General features: G+C 41.5%; 2 protein-coding genes across 4 annotated transcripts; one reads left to right on the plus strand and one right to left on the minus strand.

The window, feature by feature from the left end:
* Window positions 1-2451: 2451 nt before the first annotated feature.
* LOC107391176 (transcription initiation factor TFIID subunit 4) lies at window positions 2452-17547 on the minus strand. Of its 2 annotated transcripts, none has more exons than XM_054746085.2 (15): window positions 16439-17547; window positions 15472-15626; window positions 14143-14262; window positions 11525-11629; window positions 11320-11439; window positions 11132-11221; window positions 9306-9524; window positions 9080-9209; window positions 8663-8774; window positions 7613-7782; window positions 7400-7530; window positions 7172-7297; window positions 4671-4722; window positions 4477-4596; window positions 2452-4379 (listed from the first exon to the last, which is right to left on the minus strand). In XM_054746085.2, exons 1-14 carry the CDS (start codon window positions 17115-17117, stop codon window positions 4478-4480), a joined length of 2328 nt encoding a protein of 775 aa, XP_054602060.2. In that variant the 5' UTR covers window positions 17118-17547; the 3' UTR covers window positions 2452-4379; window position 4477. The 2 variants fall into 2 exon arrangements, with proteins under 2 accessions (XP_054602060.2, XP_015823802.3); XM_015968316.3 differs by having other exon boundaries at window positions 4671-4727.
* Window positions 17548-17558: 11 nt separating this feature from the next.
* Window positions 17559-20587, plus strand: lsm14b (LSM family member 14B). 2 transcript variants are annotated; one of them, XM_015968322.3, is made up of 8 exons: window positions 17559-18539; window positions 18633-18793; window positions 18875-19004; window positions 19100-19288; window positions 19441-19524; window positions 19601-19762; window positions 19922-20048; window positions 20122-20587. In XM_015968322.3, the coding sequence occupies exons 1-8, from the start codon at window positions 18353-18355 to the stop codon at window positions 20246-20248; spliced, it is 1167 nt and encodes a 388-aa protein (XP_015823808.3). In that variant the 5' UTR covers window positions 17559-18352; the 3' UTR covers window positions 20249-20587. The 2 variants fall into 2 exon arrangements, with proteins under 2 accessions (XP_015823808.3, XP_015823807.3); XM_015968321.3 differs by having other exon boundaries at window positions 17778-18539; window positions 20116-20587.
* The last annotated feature ends 116 nt before the right edge of the window (window positions 20588-20703 follow it).

Below are 20703 nucleotides of genomic sequence, written 5' to 3' on the forward strand. Positions count from 1 at the left end.
GAAACACCCCCTAAGGTGGTAGAGAATGAGCGAGCCAAGCACCTGTGGGACTTTCAGATCCAGACCGATGAAAAGGTGATGGAGAACTAACCAGACATTGTGGTGGTGGACAAACAACAGAGGACAGCCATTGTGGTTGATGTGGCGATACCAAGTGATGGTAACATAAGGAAAACAACATGAGAAACTAAAGTACCAGGGCTGCTTGTCATACACACACACACACACACACACACACACACACACACACACACATATATATATATATATATATATATATATATATATATATATATATATATATATATATAAAACCCTAACCCTAACCCTATATATATATATATATATATATATATATATATATATATATATATATATATATATATATATATATATATATATATATAGGGTTAGGGTTAGGGTTTTATATATATATATATATATATATATATATATATATAAAACCCTAACCCTAACCCTATATATATATATATATATATATATATATATATATATATATATATATATATATATATATATATACACAAACCAGATTCCAAAAAAGTTGGGACACTATACAAATTGTGAATAAAAACTGAATGCAATGATGTGGAAGTGCCAACTTCTAATATTTTATTCAGAATAGAACATAAATCACGGAGCAAAAGTTTAAACTGAGAAAATGTATCATGTTAAGGGGAAAATATGTTTATTCAAAATTTCATGCTTCAACAAATCCCAATAAAGTTGGGAAAGGCCATTTTCACCACTGTGTGGCATCTCCCCTTCTTACAACACTCAACAGACGTCTGGGGACCGAGGAGACCAGTTTCTCAAGTTTAGAAATAGGAATGCTCTCCCATTCTTGTCCAATACAGGCTTCTAACTGTTCAATCATCCTGGGCCTTCTTTGTTGCACCTTCCTCTTTATGTTCTCTATAGGTGAAAGATCTGGACTGCAGACTGGCCGGATCCTTCTCCTACACAGCCATGATGTTGTCATTGATGCAGAATGTAGTCTGGCATTGTCTTGTTGAAAAATGCAGGGTCTTCCCTGAAAGAGATGACGTCTGGATGGGAGCATATGTTGTTCTAGAACCTGAATATATTTTTCTGCATTGATGGTGCCTTTCCAGACATGCAAGCTGCCCATGCCACACGCACTCAAGCAACCCAATACCATCAGAGATGCAGGCTTCTGAGTTGAGCGTTGATAACAACTTGGGTTGTCCTCGTCCTCTTTGGTACGGATGACATGGCGTCCTGCATTTCCATAAATAACTTCGAATCATGACTCGTCTGACCACAGAACAATCTTTCATTTTGCCACACTCCGTTTTAAATGGTCCCTGGCCCAGTGAAAACGCCTGAGCTTGTGGATCTTGCTTAGAAATGGCTTCTTCTTTGCACTGTAGAGTTTCAGCTGGCAACGGCGGATGGCACAGTGGATTGTGTTCACTGACAATGGTTTCTGGAAGTATTCCTGAGCCCATTCTGAGATTTCCTTTACATTAGAATTCCTGTTCATGGTGCAGTGTCATTTAAAAGCCCAGAGATCACGGGCATCCAGTATTGTTTTACGCCCTTGACCCTTATGCGCAGAGATTGTTCCAGATTCTCTGAATCTTCGGATGATGTTATGCACAGTTGATGATAACTGCAAAGTCTTTGCTATATTTCACTGGGTAACACCTTTCTGATATTGCTCCACTATCTTTCTGTGCAACATTGTGGGAATTGGTGATCCTCTACCCATCTTGGCTTCTGAGAGACACTGCCACTCTGAGAAGCTCTTTTTACACCCAATCATGTTGCCAATTGACCCAATTAGTGTTAAGTGGTCTTCCAGCTCCTGTTATGCTCAAATTTACTTTTTTCAGCCTCTTATTGCTACTTGTCCCAACTTTGAGATTTGTTGACACCATGAAATTTTGAATCAACATATTTTTCCCTTAACATGATACATTTTCTCAGTTTAAACTTTGTTCCGTGATTTATGTTCCATTCTAAATAAAATATTAGAAGTTGGCACCTCCACATAATTGTATTCAGTTTTTATTCACAATTTGTATAGTTTCCCAACTTTTTTGGCATCATGCTTGTGTATATATGTATAACCTCACTCTGTAAACTAGAGTTGGGCTTCCTGTCAGAACAGCATAGGCTACTTGTATCAGTAATTTTTCACACTCCCTCAGAGCACAGGAGTTCCTCATAGATGTGTGTTCAGTCCCATGGTCTTCACATAGCTAAGCAACGACTGTTCTGCAGTGGATTTGCTTCATGACTGACAGTGTTCTACAGGTCTCGACCAGTTTTAAAGGGGGTCTGACCTGGGTCCTCGACCCCACAGGAGTTCTGAGGCTCAGGCAGGAACTTAATATTTTATAAATTTAATGAAACGTTTATACTGAATGTTTGTTAGCAGACCTACTGCAGGACATCTGCTGGAATAAAGACTACTAAACATAATGTTCTTAGTTGTGTTTGTTTATTAGAGATGTCTCTCAATCATTTATAAAATAATCAGTAAAATTTTAATTCAATCCAGATATTTACATATAAACAAACAGTTGTGCAAAATTTACATGATAGAAGAGAAACCATCATAACCTGTTTAATTTATTTTACAAGTAAAATACATTTATTTAATCTGAAGTCAGTAACCTTTGCTAAAATCATTAATTCAATAATATTTAAAGAAAAACAAAGATACAAAGGCAAAAGTTATTTGTGCACTAAAAATGTAAAATCTCGTAAAGTGGTATGTACATCTGAATGACTTGTATAAGAAAAATGATTGGTAAAGAACGGTCCTACAGCCAAACACTCTTCTTATTTAGAAATATAAAACACACAAATATAAATGACTGCAATGAGTCACATTAAGGAGTTAATTCATAAAAACTCAAGAGCAATGTTGCAACAAATTGATCACAGCTTGGGCGCACCACATTGCAAAGTTCACACCTGACAGTCCTTTTTCACTTTGTTTAGGTATGTTTACAGATGGTGTGATTTCTGTATGAGAAGGAGCTTGATCTTTGCCCTTCCCAAAGGTATTCTTGACAAAAATTACTTCGATACAAATCTCAATATTAAAAAAATACTACTTTACCTACTATAATATGCCTAAGAAAAGGATATTAATGGAAAATATTTAAATTTTAGTAAAAGAGTCTGAATAAAAATCAACCACTGTAAACTTCCAATATTAAGCGCTATGATGGTGAGCGTGAAGCCCATTTCACACTGAATATGATACGGAGGCTGTCCAGTTTCTGTACAGCCATTCACACCGACTACAGTCCGGCTGGATATCTGCTCATACAACATAATTTGATAATTGACACATTTGAAATATACATTTTACATGCAGCATCTGGAAAAATAGCCTCCATGCAGAAAATTTCTGGAGCTTCGTTTCAAGATCCGCGCCGCCACCAGTCAGAATGCTCTGATTGGAGTCAATGATTTCTGATCAATGCAGAAGCCGTACAGAAACCAGACCGCATCCCTTCTGCACTCGATGTGACAAGAGGCTTGAGAGCTAAATATTAAATAAACAAAGTAATTAAAACAAGCAATCATTCATCCATCGTAGAACTGTGGAAAATACTGCTGGGTTGATAATTCATCAAATTAATATGGCTTGTATTGAGAAGGCCATTCAACGGTTGAGTGTGGATGGGTGTTGCAGGTGCCCGACGATAAAACTCAGGGGAGAGGTGCGCTTAAATAAAGACCAAAAATGCTTGAATACGATTTAAACCTCCAAGGTCCCCTTAGTTTAGAATTCAGGAAGTCCCATCAGGAAGTCTGTGTCCACCCAGCTTCCTTAAAGTGTTGCTTCACTGAAAGTCTCTTTAATCATTATTTCTGATTATAATGAGTCTCTGAGTTTTCATACAGGCTGAACATGAAAATAGTCTCCTACACCTATCTGCTGCATTAGCTTCTGACAGAAAATAGACTGTGAAACTCTAGGATTAGAAAAGCCTGACAGATCTACATCACACTGTCAATTAACAGTTAGCCAATCAGGGGTGAGACATCCAAATATCAGGAAGTAAGAGTCCAGCCATGTTCAGCTCAAATCTGATCTGGCTCACTTTTAATTCCTGAAACAAATTAATATTTTTTGTAATAAAAATATGAGTAAAGTACCACGTTAAAGCCACTGTGTGGGACCAGTTACTCTAATTCAGGTGCTATTTGAGGAAGCCTTTATACAGCAGCTGTGAGTGACTGGTCTCTTTTTCATTCTCCAGACAGAAGAGAAGGTCCCGGAGGTTTACTCTGGTGATGCGATGTCGCATAAACTGCCTGGAGCCCGGTCCAGCTGAGGCTCCGGGTTGGGAGGGGCCTGACCCTGGGCCCTGGAAGGTTTAGAGCAAAGCAAATACCAGAAAACCATTTAGCTTCCTGCAGACACCTTTCATCACTCAAAGTCTAAACAAACTCAGTAATCCTCACCTCAGCAGTTGCACCCCTGACAGGCGAGTCTGCCTTCCGTTTCTTTCTTGGGCCGATAGCTGCCAGAGCAGTCAGGTTGGCTTCTCTCTGTCTGATCTGAGCCAGCTCCAGCTGCTGCATCTGGAAAACACACAACAACAAAAGGATTAGCAACAGCTCAAAGGGAAAACAGCTGTTTTTTAGAAGGAGTGTACCTCTTTGGCCTTCTGCTTGAGTCTGAGCTGCTCTGGGTCTTCTTGTCGTGACCTGTACTGCAGCAACACAGAGGACATTTTAATATTTAGAAATGGATATATCCGATTTATGAAACCGCCTTTGTTATTCATTCACACACTCAGAGTAAGCATATGTAAATCAGTGTTGCTGACCCCAGCTCACACAGTCAACCATGTTATTATGACAGACTCTTCCTGTATCCTTGTTGAAATGTCTCTGGGTTACTCCAGGTCAACTCAGCCAAGAGTCCTCACCTCAGACTCATGATCTTCCAGTTTTTCCTCTAATATAAACATTAATCGGTATGACGGACAGATCCCAACGAGCCACAGAAGAGGTAATTATGAAATTACAGCGTCTAACATGATGGTTAAATGGGTTTAAAATTAAAATAATAAATTCAAAGTAATAACCCACGTCTTATTAATAAGGAAATGTTTTGAACAAAATACTCATTGACTCAACTTATCAGGAAGTATTTGAAATAATTATTTTGATTACCACTAATACACACCAATAGCTATATCACTGAGTCAGAACGTGTGATGTATTGATGTTCGCTGATACTTCACTAAACGTTCATCTGTTGTATTTAAAATGGTTTTTACATTTGTTGTATTTTCAGTTCGATTTAATTTAGTTTAATAACTGTACTGGAAAAATAATGTTTTTAAATTTTGATTTAATGACTTTATTTACCATGTAAATGAAGAAGTAGAAGAAAATATCATTTCTATAGCGCCTCTCAAGATAGAAATCACGAGGTGCTTCACAAGAACAAAAAATGTAAAAATATTAAAAAAGCATTTAGAAAATGTTTAAAAATGTATTAAAATGAGCAAAAATAGACAATTGTGATTAAAAAAATGTTGAGAGGGAGTGAATAGGAAAGAGGGAAATCGGTGGATCCTGAGGAAGGTGGAATAGGTGGGGAGAGCAGAATAAAGAGAGAGGTGAAGAAGGTCATACAAAAGCCAGCTTGAACAAGTGAGTCTTCAGCTGCTTTTTGAAGGAGACCACTGAGTCCACTGATCTCAGGCTCAGGGGGAGAGAGTTCCAGAGTCTGGGGGCCCCAGCAGCAAATGATCTGTCACCTTTGGTCTTTAGCCTGGTGCTGCACAACCAGTAGACTTTGATCACTGGACCTCAGGGACCTGATGGGGGTGTAGGGACTAAGAAGATCACCAATGTAAGATGGTGCTTGTCCATGTAAGGCCCTATAGACCAGAACCAGGATCTTGAAATGAACCCTGAAGTTGACTGGCAGCCAGTGAAGCTGGAGGAGAAGCGGGGTGATGTGGGTGTGTTTGGAGGACTTGGTCAGAAGCCGAGCACAGGCGTTCTGAACCACCTGTAGACGGTTCAGGGAGGTTCTGCTCAGACACGTGAAAAGAGAGTTGCAGTAGCCTAAGACGTGAGGAGATGAAGGTGTGGATAACTGTCTCAAGTTCAGAGAGGGACAGAATGGGACTCAGCTTAGCAATGTTCCTGAGATGGAAGAAGGAAGAGCAAACAAGAGAACTGACAAGAGAATCCAGGGTGAGAGCTGGGTCAAAGGTCACACCAAGATTCCTGACGGAAGGTTTGGTGTGAGAAGCAAGCTGACCAAGAGAGTCAAAATGGCTATTCTAATAGGTTTTAAAATGACATTTTGCAACATTTTTCTATTTTAAATGATTTTCTTGAGCCAGTGTGTGCTAAAATGACCCTTTACATGGTTAATGAAGGTCACCCAGCTCCTATCGCCCTCTGTGGCCTGAATATTCCACCTGCAACTCCAGAGTGGCGGGCCGCTCTGTTGGGACTTAGAAAAACATTGAGCTGACATGCCTGGCGCTGCAGTCTGCTTCCAGCATGTTGTCTGCATGATTTAGATCCTGAACACAACTGATTTGTTTAATTTAGTGCTGAATCACACCTGTAGACACTAATGAAGGCTGGGGAGACATTCCTGCGGTAAGATTAAGGTGTTAAAAGACGAGCGCACAGCGAGGAGATAGTTTTGCTTTCAGTTCAGTCAAAGCTTCTTAGTCATTCTTTTTTCTGGTTTAGAAATAATTTCCCAGGCAAATTAAATTATGTGTAGTTCATAATGAACAAGTTAGAATATAACCTTTATTAAATGCAAATTTAACTAAACAGCCAAAGGTAACTTTTTATTACTTTTATAGAGATTAGTAAATGTGTGTAATCCTATTTTCTATATTTGTCCAAACTGATTTGTTTTTCAGGCATGGACGTTTGTATCAGATAAATCTAATGTTTAAACCAATCAGAGAGCTCCTGCTAAGTGCTGCTGTGGATCTCTAACTGCTAAACTTTAGGTTGTTTTGTCCCTCACTCGTAGATTAGTAAAGAATTACACAAGAGGTCGAACCTTCAGGGTCTATCCAACTTATAATCATCACTATTGACCAGAAAAGTCAAATGAAACATTTAATCTTTTACTTAAATGAACACATGAAGCATATCGCTCTACCTTAGCTGCCTTTAGAAGAATCTCTCTTTCCTGCTCCTCCTTCCTTTGTTTCTCCATCTGATCCAACTGCTCAAAGAACTTGAGTTGAGCTCGCACGTCGCCGACCTGCTCATACTGCCCGTCCTCCTAAAATTTGCGTTGAATAAAATGACGCAAAAAAGGGACAAAGTTTTAGCTCATAAGCAGCATGAACAACCACCAGTCAAGCTTTGCTCTGTAATAAACCACCTTAAAACTTCTGTTCTTCTGCTGAGCCACATGTGACGCCTTTTCCAGCAGGTTCTGCAGTCGTTGCTTTGTAGCATGGGAGATGTAGCTGATCACATCTGTGCCCAACTCGCTAACGCCGAACCTCTTACCTAAAACAGAGGGGAGGGAGACTAAATGAACGAGTGAACCTGAAGAAAGAAGGTTGTGCATGTTGTCACCTCTGTGTCTCACCAATCTGCAGAGCTACTCGGGAGAGTGAAGGGGGGAAGAGAAAGGTCTCGTCCTTACAGGACCGAGTCACTATGCCGACAAGCTCAGAGTTGGTTGCTAAGATATTGGCGCTCTCCTCTGATAAGTTGACTCCTGCCATGGAAGCCACATCGTTGATGTCATCATCATCCCTGATTACATAAGAACATTGAGTCACACCCTGTTTATTTACTATTTTGTTTAACTTCTCCCATTTTTCCTGTGCAAAAAGAATGCTTTTTCATTTACTTCAACTCTAATTAAAAAAAATTCTTTACAACAGACCTAAAAGTAACTGCTCTACACCAAAAACAGCACGCTCCGAGCTCACCGCTGAACCCTGAGGTGAGCGCTCTACTCCACAGCAGATTACCGGAGACTTCAGCACACAGTAAGCTGAGTTTTCAGCATTTGGTCAACCGTCAGAACTCCTGGTTTGTGAGCTTTGAGTAGTTCTAAGTTTTAACATCACAAATGTCTGCAATAAAAAACTTCTCCGTTCCAACTTGTGAGGAAAATCAGTGTAGCAATGCCACAGAGCGTATAAATGGTTTATAGTGAGTCCTCATCAGATCATCATATGATCCAGAGCAGCATCTGGAGGATTCATACTGGTGTTCCTGTGCAGAGCTCCACATCAGGCTAGCGTTTGGCACGAAGCAGCCAATCCAAATGAACAAGTTTTAGAGCGGACAGCTTTGCTGCTTTTGCTGTGCAGGCCTGAGAATTCACATTTCCTTGGTAAACTTTGTCTGCCGACAAAGCTGCAGCAAGCCTGAAAGCTGATCATGTGCAGATGTTTATATTTTACTTGTAACTGTACCAGTGGAAGGTTAAAGTAACAGCTAAAGGTTTGGACACAACTCATTTTGAATGAGTAGATGTTTTATGTGCCGTCAGAACTTTATAGATGCACAAAAAAGAAAAAGGTCATTGACTTTCTTTAGTTTTAAAGTTTCTATCTAAAATGTGGACTGCATGAAGACCATTTTTTAACAGATATTGATAAAAAGACAAGAAGAAGCCACAAACTTGAAAGTTCCTCCTCCTGCCGCTTCTTTCAGACTGTTCCTCTGAGCTTCAGAAAGTGAAGCGTGACCAAGAACGTGAACTCCTCTGATCCCTGGAGCCACCGTCTGCTTTGCTGTAAAAATAAAGGTTACAAGTGGGAACCGAAGGGTTTCTATTATAGTAGCCATTAAAATGTTCTATGATTGTGCACTATTAGGTTTACCCAAATGAAATGCATTACAGACAAATCAGCCTACTGCTGTATGTGTTAGCCACAAGGGGGCAGCACCCACATACATAAGGTATTGATAAGATAAGAATGGTTTAAACTAACTTTACATTACGACACAAGTTAATGAAATAAAAAAAACAGACGACTCAGTGCAGGTTTAACTATGACCTCGAGCATTAATGTCACCCTGTTGATTGAATACACACCTGCTGGTAGCTGTTTGACCACCTGACCCACAATGATATGATTGGGAGTTTGTCCTCTGAATGTTACCATGGGAGACGGAGCGAGTGTCACCTGAGGTCTCACCATGGTCCCCTGCTGCTGGGACACAATCTGCACACATTCCGAAAGAACAAAAGCCAAATTCAGAAAAATTCATGTCATTTCTTTGGTCACATCATCCAACATTCCCAGAAGCAGCAAACTTACCAGGCCAGGTTTACTGTTGGGTGTCTGAGGCAGGCTGATGACGGTGGTTTTGGTAGCAGCAGTAGTGGTGCTAACGGAGGAGAGGGGGGGTCGCAGGACTACGGCGCTGAGGGCAGAGGAGGTTGTTGCAGTAGACTGGGCGCTGGGCAGGGGCGGAAGGCTTTGATGGAGAAAGGCCTCCGAGTCTGGAGTCATCTGACGTAGAGCTGGGAGGCTCCGCTGCAGGAGCAATCAGAAAGATGAAGTCATTAATGGGTTATTACAAGAAGAACTTCTCCAAAGCTCTTAAATATGGTGGGAGAGTTTCTATTGTTATGGTTGAAGAGATTTCCTGAAACAGTAAAAAACAGCGAATTTCTTTGGCTTAGGGTGACTCCTCACACACTGTTAGGAGACATTTAAAATATTTCTATGACTACACCCAAACCTCTCTAGTACTCTGCTTCTCACTAAATATCTCATGGCCTCTTCTCAAAAAAGCTGTGAGGCAACTGCAGCTTGTTCAGAATGCTGCTGCTAGTCTTAACAAGAACCAAGAGAATGGAGCACATCCCTCCTGTTCTTAAATCTCTACACTTGTTACCAGTAAACTACACAATCCATTTCATAGTGCTTCTACTAGTTTATACATCACTCAATGGCTCGAAGCCAGAATACATGTTGGATCTCCTAACTGTATATACGCCCAGGAGGGCTCTGAGATCCTTAGTAAAAGAGTCAGCTGGTAGAACCCCGGGTCAGAACCAAACAGGGTGAAGCTGCTTTTAGCTACCATGCTGCACACAGAAGGAATCAGCTACATCATGACCTCAAATGTGCCCCAACTCTAGTAACTTTTGAATCAAAGTTGAAAACTTTTTCGTATTCATCAGCGTCTGAATGAATGCTCCTTTGCTGCACCTTCTGCACTGTAACTTCTCACCCTTTAACTTTGTCTTTTATCGGATTCTTAAATCTGAATTTAATTTCTGTATTTTAATTACGCTGTTACCCTGATTCTGCTTTTCTTGCTCCTGGAAAGCGCATTAAACTGTTTAAATGTGCTACACAAATGCCTCTTGTTGCACTGGTAGAAGCAGGCAAACCCAGTAATGAGTCTGCCACGCTGTGGTTCTACAGCAGGGTCAACAGCTTTTATAAAATCTGACTCCTAATACAGATGCACTGGTGTGCCTCAGTTATTTTATTTCACCCTTTCATCATACTTTAATCAGCTAAACTGAACTAAACTACTGCGATACTCAGTAAAACCGGCTGTTGACGGCCACAACACGACCTCCAGAGTGAGTTTATGTGTGCGACACTCACAGCTTCATGAGAACATTGTCTCTACATATTAATAATTTAGTCTGTATGCTGCTTTTTCCTCTCGGTAAGCTGACCCGCTTGTTACTGGTTGACCCGTGCTGCACCACAACACGCTTCAAACAAATAAAACAGGAACATTGAAGATTAAATGTGTGTTCTTACTTTAATTTGTGATGATAAACAAAAACTTACCTTCTGTTCGTTGAGTTTTTGATGCTTTTGTTTAAAACTGTGCTACATTTTGTTATATAAAGCAAAAGAAAAAGGAAAATGGTAAATGCTCTGTATTTATATATCGCCTTCTTGGGTTCTACATCCCCCCAAGGAATTTTACAACTCAAACACACACACACACACACCTTTTCTTTTTTTTTTTTTCATAAAACAAAAAAGTGAAAGATGGAAATATTTTATTTTGTTGAATGGGATTTGTTTTACCCGTTCTTGTGAAGTGTGTTTATGGTTTGGGTCTATCTAATTCATCTCTCACACGTCTCTAGCTTCTGGTGTGACTTTACCTTGAGAAACGGTACAAGAAAAGGCTGAGGCGAAGAGTTGAGCTCCCGGTACAGCCTACTGGTGAAATCCTCAGCCTCTATTTTTGCGTCCTGTTGCAATAAAAAAGTAGAACCTGATTTTATTAAAAAATAACAGAGATGGTCTAGAAACAAATCCAGCAGATCAGGGAATAGAAGAAAAACAGTACCAGCAGGTTTTTGATCAGCTCCTTGACATTTGCTGTAGTCTCTGTTGATTGCTTCCCACTGGCTAGCTTAATAAGTGTAGATAAAAAGTTTTTACACTTTTTCACGTTCTCCAGAGTTTCCTAAACACAGAACAGCATCAAAAACAACTTTAGTCGATTGTTGTTTTACAGAATAAACTATTTAAGGTTGGTGCTTCGGTCTTACAGCTGTCACTGCGGTTGGAGTAGCTCCCACCCGCTGGGTTCCTGCAGACTGGACGTTGGTGGAGGCTCCTGTGGAGGTGGCACCTCCTCCCAGCATGATGGTGTTCTGCATAAGTCAGGGAATACAACCATGATATATATGATGCAGGGCAATGACTGATTTCTATTTAACATTTTTGGTTATGTTTAGTTACGTTGGCAAGAATCAAACACACACTTGCTTTTCTCTCACTAAAAAATAAATAACACTCTTAATGTTTGCTGTCCTGACGCCCTGCCGTTCCTTAACAGCGTCTTACGTGTTCAGAATTCCAACTATGGAGATTATAATTAATTAAGTCCAGTTATAATGCAAAATAAATAAAAATATTGAGGCTTATTAAAGGGATTTCAATAACAACCAGAGTATCTGTGCTTTAAATGAAGCATCGGAAGGTTATTAATAATAATTAAATTCTAAAAACATTTTTGTTAAAAAATAAAAATGAAAAAAGGTCAAAGTATACAAAATGATGTACTGTTGAGGTATCCCAAAAAGCCAAGTATCTACAAAAACCTAAACATCTGTTTCAAGAAATACTTTTTTTCCTGCTTGTCAGAATCAAATCAGCACACACTAGTCCCGTTTTCAGCTCTGTCTTAATAGGAACAATGTGGTCTTCATAATCATTTTCTCCATCTTGGAAAATAACAGCAGAGCTATTTCCAGCAAATGAACAATAAACGGATGAACTCGTGCCCATTCCACAGGGACAAGTGAGTCATTCCTTTAAAAGATAAACAAACATCTTAAAAACACACGGAGACAGAAATAACATCACGGGTGACTGATTTCATCAGTGTCTGAGATAATCCAATATATTTAGTCAATCCTGATTGAATTCAGTCTTAAATTAAGTTAAACGTCTTTGAGGAAATTGGGAGCTGATTGTGTGACTAAGGGAGCATTAAGAATATTAGATGTATGTACCTCCGACTGTAAAAACAAACAAATGTCTGCAGGCCTAAATGGCATTGGTTTCCATGGTTTTGTTCGGGTGATAGGTCTACAGCACCAAGTGGATGCAGGCATAGTGAGTACCAGAGGCTTACTGGAAACATGGCCGCTGAAGGCAAGACAGAGCTGGGTAGCTCCCAACAGGACCAGCAAAAACAAGCCAGGGAAGTATTTCCTAAATGAGGGGCAAACCTGCAGTCCTCCGACTAACTTCTACTTCCAGAAGCAGGAACGCCAGAGCTTTTTGTCCACAGAGAACGAATCACAAGGCATTCATTCAAACTAGAGACCACAGCAGATTTACTGAAACAAATGAGTGTATGAGAGCTTTAATAAAAAGGACTAAATCATATGTAAATGAGTGTGCTTCTTTATTTAATGACCTGATTATAGCTTTAAAAGAAATATCCAAATAAACTGTCACTGAGTGTACATAGAATGGATCATGTTGTGATGTATTAACTCATTTTATCAGCCATGAGAATGTTTTCATCGTCGTCGTCTTCCTCCGCTTATCCGGGTCACAGGGGCAGCATCCCAACTAGGGAGCTCCAGACTGTCCTCTCCCTGGCTACCTCCACCAGCTCCTCCGGCAGGACCCCAAGGCGTTCCCGGACCAGATTGGAGATGTAACCTCTCCAACGTGTCCTGGCTCGCCCTGGGGGCCTCCTGCCAGCAGGACATGCCCAAAACACCTCCCCAGGGAGGCGTCCAGGAGGCATCCTGACCAGATGTCCAAACCACCTCAGCTGACTCCTTTCGATCCGGAGGAGCAGCGGTTCTACTCCGAGTCCCTCCCGAATGTCCGAGCTCCTCACCCTATCTCTAAGGCTGAGCCCGGCCACCCTACGGAGGAAACTCATTTCGGCCGCTTGTATCCGCGATCTCGTTCTTTCGGTCATTACCCAAAGCTCATGACCATAGGTGAGGATTGGGACGTAGATCGACCGGTAAATCGAGAGCCTGGCTTTCTGGCTCAGCTCCCTCTTCGCCACGACAGATCGGCTCAGCGTCCGCATCACTGCAGACGCCGAACCAATCCGCCTGTCGATCTCCCGATCCCTCCTACCCTCACTCGTGAACAAGACCCTGAGCTACTTAAACTCCTCCACTTGAGGTAGGACCTCTCTCCCGACCCGGAGTTGGCAAGCCACCCTTTTCCGGTCGAGAACCATGGTCTCAGAATTGGAGGTGCTGATCCTCATCCCAGCCGCTTCACACTCGGCCACGAACCTACCCAGCAAGAGCTGAAGGTCAGAGCTGGATGAAGCTAGGAGGACCACACCATCCGCAAAAAGCAGAGACGAGATTCTCCTGCCACCAAACTCGACACACTCCACACCACGGCTGCACCTAGAAATTCTGTCCATAAAGGTAATGAACAGAACCGGTGACTAAGAGCAGCCCTGGCGGAGTCCAACCCTCACCGGGAACAGGTCCGACTTACTACCGGCTATGCGGACCAAACTCACGCTCCTCTGGTAAAGGGACTGAATGGCCCTTAACAGAAAGCCACCCACCCCTCACTCCTGGAGCGTCCCCAGCCAACACCACCCGCTTTCTGACAGCCTAACTACTAATGAATGTTGTCATGTCTCACTAATCCCAGAGCGCTTCATTACCTGCAGTACAGGAGGCCTCTGCAGTGTGGTGGTGGCAGTGAGTGTGGTCTGGACCGGCGGACTTTGTTTGATTATGGTGGTGGGAGTGACTGAACGGCCCATCAGTGGTGTGCCTGGAGTCTGCAGAGAAGAGAGGTTACTAAATGCAGTTAGAATAATAAAACTTGAACAATAATGTGACTTTAATTTGGTGAAATCATAAGAAAAATTATCATGTAAAAATAATGTCACTAGTAGTGATGCACGGGTTAGTTTTTTTCATCCCGCGGGTACCGCAGATTTGATAACGTCTGGCCCGCACCAAACCGCCCGTATCACTAGGTCTATTTTTACAACCCGCGCCGCCCTGACCCGCCTAATTAAAAACACGTTATTGGTTGAATGCGTTTATGCAGACAAAGGTGCGTTAAACAGCCCCCCAATTGGCACTGGAAAATGGTAGTAACATTGCATTTTTGAAGGCTAAAGTAAAAAAAATAATAATAGGCAGATAAAGAAAGTTTAAATTTTTATTAAATACGGGTTATTTTTGTTTGTTGCCCTACTAATAGTGCAATTAACCAATACAGAAACAGCACCTAGAGCCCCTGCTTGGGCAAACAAAATAGTAAAACATTTTACAACTTTTATCAAACATTTTGAAAGCCAACAAACACATTACCTGTTATGTCCTTGTTTTTGTCCAACAAATGCTGCTGTTGTTGTCTGCGCCGATTACCTCGCTGAATCTTTCCCAAACATGCTATTTAGCAGTTTGTCCCTCCTTTCTTTTAAGAATGTAAACTACCGAATGAATTTTATCCAAAATATTGTCCTCCATCGTTTTGTTGACGTGGCTGCCTGCCACCTGCTTGGAGCTTAGGCACACTTCACTGGCGCTTTCTGTGCGTGCCTACATGCATATATATATATATATATAAATATATAAATAAAATGTATATATTTCATGAACCCGCCACAAACCGCACCGCACTGAAGTAAAAATTTATTGACCCGACACAACCCGACCCGCAAGTAACCCGCGGGTACTGCAGGTTAGAAGTCAATCCGCGCATCGATAGTCACTAGTACAGGAAGTAACCTGCAGTGTATGCAGTTTTAAGTCAATTTTTAAACCTGCAAATTTCATCTAAAAAACTTTGACGTTACCCTTCGTGCAATGTCTGTAAAAGGTTTTTAGAAAAAATGAAATAAAAAAACACAAACTGACACATGATTAAATTGTTGTGTATATCCACTGCTAAAAATCTATTGTGTACAACTCCCATCACATGAACGAGACACTCTTTCTGTGTGTGTCTGAGACAAAAGAGCCCAGCAGGGACGTACCTGTAGAGACGTGACCTGGACAGGTGGAGTGCTGGTGGGGGCTGTAGGTCGAGGTGTCATGGCGCTTTGTGACTGCGCCTGAGCTTGTATCTGAGCCAACGGCTGCTGGTGAATCATCATCACCCGCCCTGTCTCCCTGCAGACCAAGACCATCCCTGCATGTGGTGAATGATCAGTCACAACCGTTATGCCCGGATTAGATGCTGCACACTCATGCCTCTAACTCACACACCTGCACTCCTAGGGAGGCTGAGAGATTCAGCTCCCGTTAGTCAGACTAAATTAATCCAGCCATGGTCAAATTCATGAAAATGTTTCAAGCTTTAACACGTGGTGTACAAACACATTAGGGTTACTCAAAGTTGTATTTTACCACTGGCACTTTATCATGGGCCAGAACACACCAGTTGCTACTGTCAGCAATCAAACAGGTAAATAGGTAAAATACAATAAAGATGGTTTAAGTATAGAGAGAATGAAAATAATATTAATACTTGATTGTTTATTTCAGTCTGTACATTTAGATGCTGAAGAGAAAAGCTTTAAACACTAACAAGATGATCCCTTTTGATCAACATAGCTATGATACGTTCTTTAAAACCAAAAAACGTGGAGTTTTTAACTATTTGATAGTTACATCAATTAAAAAACAAACTTTCAGACCAACAATTGAACCCAGAGAGTAAAAAGGTTGATAAGAAGACAGAATGCAATTGTTTCTAGATCAAGATAAGATAAAGAAATAAAGATCAATAGTTTGAAGCTAAAAGATACAGCACCCTCTGAATTTGTCTATTCTGCAGCCTGATCGGCTGTTTGAGGCCTCAGGAGAACATCAATAACATGTATGCTCTCTACAAAGTGTCTTAAACTACACTGTTCCTACATTTGGAGAAACTCGCATCGGATACCATCCACTTTCTGACAGCCTAACTACTAATGAATGATGTCAGATTGCAAAGCTTACCTGGAGGAAATGTGATGTTTTGGACGTTGGTGGCATTTTGTTGCGGCTGCGTGGGCCGTGGGGCAAACACCTGAGGAACTATGGCTCGTACTCCACCAGGAGGAGCGGCAGTGGATGGAACTGAGATCCTCAGGTTCTGCAGAACAGTGGGACTCCGGATGGTGGCGCCAGTAGAAGCCAGCACCTGACTGTTAGTTTGCGGTAGAGTTTTAGAGGAATCCGTCTTGTTGACAGTAGCGTTTGGTGTAGTCGTGTTGTCCGCGCTGGGAGAGTCATTAGCAGTTTGCAGATGTGGTCTCACGAGCGTGACTGTGGGGACAGTTTTCACAGAGGGCTGACATGAGGTCACTGCGTTTTGTGCGCTTATAACAGTTCGGATAATAGGACTGGGCGACGCAGATACAACTGCTGCACCCTCTTTGCCCCCGGAAGCAGGTCCATTGACAAGCGTGACAGAAGCAGGCGCAGGGCTGTCGGGTTGTCCGCCTCCGGGAACGTGACAGTTCATCACCACGTTGCCTCCATTTAAAGTTTCAGCACCAGTCCGGTGAGGCTTCACAGTTCCTTGTGTTGCATCTGATACAACCTTAACGACTCCGCTAGCAGTCGTCAGCTTGGACTGACTCTGGGCGGCTGTCACACTCGATTCAGCTGAAGTGATTCCAACTGTCTCATCCATGCTTGAACCGAAGGACCCCGCACTGTTGCTGACACCTCCTGTAACACCCCTACAGCAGCCGAAACATGGCTACTGCGAGTCTCCAAACACTTTTCTGCTTAGTTTTGTGACGAGTGAATTCAAGTTGGCCGTAATTTAGCTTGACCGTAACAAAACGAGCTTCTGTTAGCTAACCGGAATGCGCAACTATCTTACCCGCTTTAGTAAGCGCTTGTTGTGAAAGTCCCATGTTTTCCTGCCCTGAACATTGAAATAACTAACTATAGTCTAGTCACTGACGTGGTTTTCTGTAGAATAAATGCCAGACATTTAGCTAAAGTCAACTGTTACAGTTAGTTCCGAGTCCAGAGATCTCACTAGCTCGCTTACTACTTTTTGTCTTGCTTTCTGTTGAAGAAAACATCCTCCAGCAAGTCGAAGCCCGCCGCCATCTTTGCCTGGCTGCGCTTGATCCTTTGACGCATGCGCTGATTGGATACATCTTCCATGACGCAGATTCACCGGGCGTTGTGATTGGATAACGCTAGAGTTTACAGCAGAGCTGTCTGCTTCACTGGGGGAGACGAGGGCGGCACCGCCCATGAAGCTGTCAGATGGGACATTACGAAAAATAAGTTACACTGACAGCATGTGATGTGAGCTTTGTAACAAATATCCATTCATTGTGTCTCTATTGCTGGCTGTGAGTGTCTAAAGTCGCTTGATGTCAGTGTTCTGACGGAGTTTGTCCTTCACAAAACCACGTAGAAAATAGTTATATTGTCAGTTTAGCTGGTATTTTTCAGTTGTTCTGAACCCTGCGAATTGTTAATTTTGTGGCAGTGTCGTACACTGGCAGATATTATATTATTGCATTCATATAGTATTCAAATAAATGTTTAAAATAATCCGGAATTATACAAAACAACCATCTGTGTCCGCTCCTTTTTGTTGCGCCAGCGCATGACCAGCGGTGAGTGAGGAGTTTATTAGTGCACAGTCATATTCAGCACATTTACTAACGTTATTTAGTTGTTAAACACTTACGAAAAGACCACGATTGAAACTTCAAATTTGTCATGTTGTTTGGGTGAAGCACAACAGGTAAAATGCCTAATTTAATCTGACTGGTAAGCCAGCTGACTATAAGGATGCTGACCCACTGATTGACAGACTCGCAGCTGAGTCGAGACCCAATCAATGGGTGTGGTTACACGACACCTGTGAATACCTATAAATTGTTTCCGGTTCAGTAAATGAGCAGTGCAATATGTGATTTGACAAAAGCAATTAATAGCTTGTTTCTTGAGTTTCATCCAGCCATGGCTTCGTCAAAGCCATTCATTGGTTGTAAAATAGGATTGCTTTCAAAAGCTCAAAATCGATATGAGGGAATTTTGTATACTATCGACAAAGTTAACTCCACAGCTGTGCTGGCAAACGGTGAGTGGTGTGATCTGTGATCTGAGGCAACATTGTCAGTAGTCAAAGTAAGAGTGGGATTGCGATTTAGAAACAACTTTGTTTTACCTTTAGTGAAGTGTTTTGGGACGGAAGGGAGACCCACTGACAGACCCACGCCACCCAAAGAGGATGTCTATGAATACATAACTTTCCGTGGAAGTGACATTAAGGACATTACACTGTGTGAAGCCCCAAGATCTTATGGCCTACCCCAAGATCCTGCGATAATACAAGTACTGTATAAAAATATTGCATGGCTCAAGCTGTTGAGAATTTCCTCATTTCAGCACTTATTTATTTATTATTTTTAATAGTCATCCAGTTCAGGCTCTGCTGGCATCTATCAAAGTCTTGGACCCTTTAGCCCTTTGAGCATTCCAGTCTATAATCAGCTTGCTGCCAACTCCTTTCTCAACCAGCAGTGTGCTGCAGCTCTTGGTCTTGGTAAGTCATTAAGCACAAATGTATTACTTATTGACCATAAATTTCCATTGTTACATTTAAAAATGTGGCTTGTTTGACTGTGATTTTCCTCACAGGGCCTATGCCTCCAGATCTGCATGTCAGACGAGGACCCATGATTGAAAAGGCTGTTCAGACTCTCCGGGTGGAAAGATCTAGACAGAGGAGAGGGTTAACGGAGTCTCAGGAGCAGCAGTGGAACAGGAGGAAGCCCCAGAGGACCAACAGGGAGACTTCCCAAACTCAAAGAGACAATGGAGCCACCAGTAAGGCTGTGGAGATATTACTGAATGATAAATGTCATCTGATATTGAATGAAATGTCTGCTTGATTAAATGGCTATTGGAGTATTTCACACAAAAGCCTACGTGTGCAGTTGTGAACAATTTGGTGAGTGTATATGTCATATGATCACAAGCCCATTCAGGTCCAGGTGTGACCAGTTCTCAGCAGAAACACCAGCAGCAGAAGATTGAAAACAGGGCACCAGCCAGAAGGTCAGGTAATCTAAAAACCAGTTCATAAAAATGGAAATAAAAAAAATTTTTTTCAGCTCACCCCTCCTCCTCCCACATCAGTAACACGAAGGCGTAGGAGCCATGGCAGAGGGCAGCTGATCGTGGCCAACGTTCCATCGCCCCTCCTCAAGTTTGACTCAGACTTCGACTTTGATTTATCCAATGCACAGTTTATCAAGGAGGAGCTTGAGAGGGAGGTGCAGGAGAAAATGAACATTAAAGGTGTGTTGAGCTGAAGTTGCTATGGCATGGAAAACTCCTTATTTTAGACTGATGTAAAGAGAAATGATAAAAGACGTGCTAAGTGAGAACAGAAACTGTTAAATCAATCTGCCTCATTGCTGAAATGAAGATGACCCCCTTTCTTTATTTGGGTTAAAGATGATAATCGTGAGATGGAGAAAGAAGAAACTCCACACTTGACTGCAGTTGATGACCTTGGCTCTAAGTGCTACTACAACAAATCCAAGTCTTTTTTTGACAACATCTCGTCTGATAACCGGCTCAGGTGACTTATTCAGATCCCTCGATCCATTTCTTGTGTTGCATATTTTTCAGTTTTATTGTCGTGATAGTTTCAGGTTAACGTGGGCAGAGGAGCGAAAGCGCAATCTGGAGACTTTTGGGGTCACTGGTCGGTTCTTCAGGGGCCAAGGATTCAGAGGTAGAAACACTGGACGAAGAGGACGAGGAGGAGCTCAGATCTAGCACTAAATCTAGACTGGACAGCTGTAAAGACTGGAGTTTATATGATAAAGGCAAACACTCAAGAATTATTGGATTTATTTATATCACAAATTAACTTTTTCCCCATATACTTTTTTCTCAATGCCAACAGTTTTCACTGTAATTTGCTTTAATTATGGGCAGTAACTTTGAGTTTTTGTTCCCCAAAGCGGGATATTGTTTAGGCCTAAACTTTTCATTTAATTCTGATCATGCATGTTCATTTGTGAAATGTCTATTTAAAGATTTTGCTCTCGTAAGTAAATCTTGATATGTGCATTTATTTAGATGTAATTTCAATATAAAATAAGGTGGAACTTATACTTTTGTGAACTCCTTTTTATTGTTTAAAATTTAGGTGTTCTATTCTAATATACAATTTAGACATTTTTCTCTCCAACTCAAGTTGTGTTCTCATTTTTGGAGATTCGTTTATC

Source organism: Nothobranchius furzeri, chromosome 15 (genome assembly GCF_043380555.1).
Source record: "Nothobranchius furzeri strain GRZ-AD chromosome 15, NfurGRZ-RIMD1, whole genome shotgun sequence".
In the NCBI taxonomy this organism is placed as follows: Eukaryota; Metazoa; Chordata; class Actinopteri; order Cyprinodontiformes; family Nothobranchiidae; genus Nothobranchius; species Nothobranchius furzeri.

Bases quoted from the DNA above. Each gene is read 5' to 3' on its own strand.
- lsm14b (XM_015968321.3), top strand. From the start codon at position 18,353: ATGAGCAGTGCAATATGTGATTTGACAAAAGCAATTAATAGCTTGTTT. The intron at 19,525-19,600 runs GTAATCTAAAAA...CTCCCACATCAG, and splicing joins GGCACCAGCCAGAAGGTCAG to TAACACGAAGGCGTAGGAGC. The intron at 19,763-19,921 runs GTGTGTTGAGCT...TTTGGGTTAAAG, and splicing joins GGAGAAAATGAACATTAAAG to ATGATAATCGTGAGATGGAG.
- LOC107391176 (XM_015968316.3), bottom strand. From the start codon at position 17,117: ATGGATGAGACAGTTGGAATCACTTCAGCTGAATCGAGTGTGACAGCC. The intron at 11,222-11,319 runs GTACTGTTTTTC...TTATTGCAACAG, and splicing joins AGCTGATCAAAAACCTGCTG to GACGCAAAAATAGAGGCTGA. The intron at 9,210-9,305 runs GTAAGTTTGCTG...GAATGTGTGCAG, and splicing joins CCAACAGTAAACCTGGCCTG to ATTGTGTCCCAGCAGCAGGG.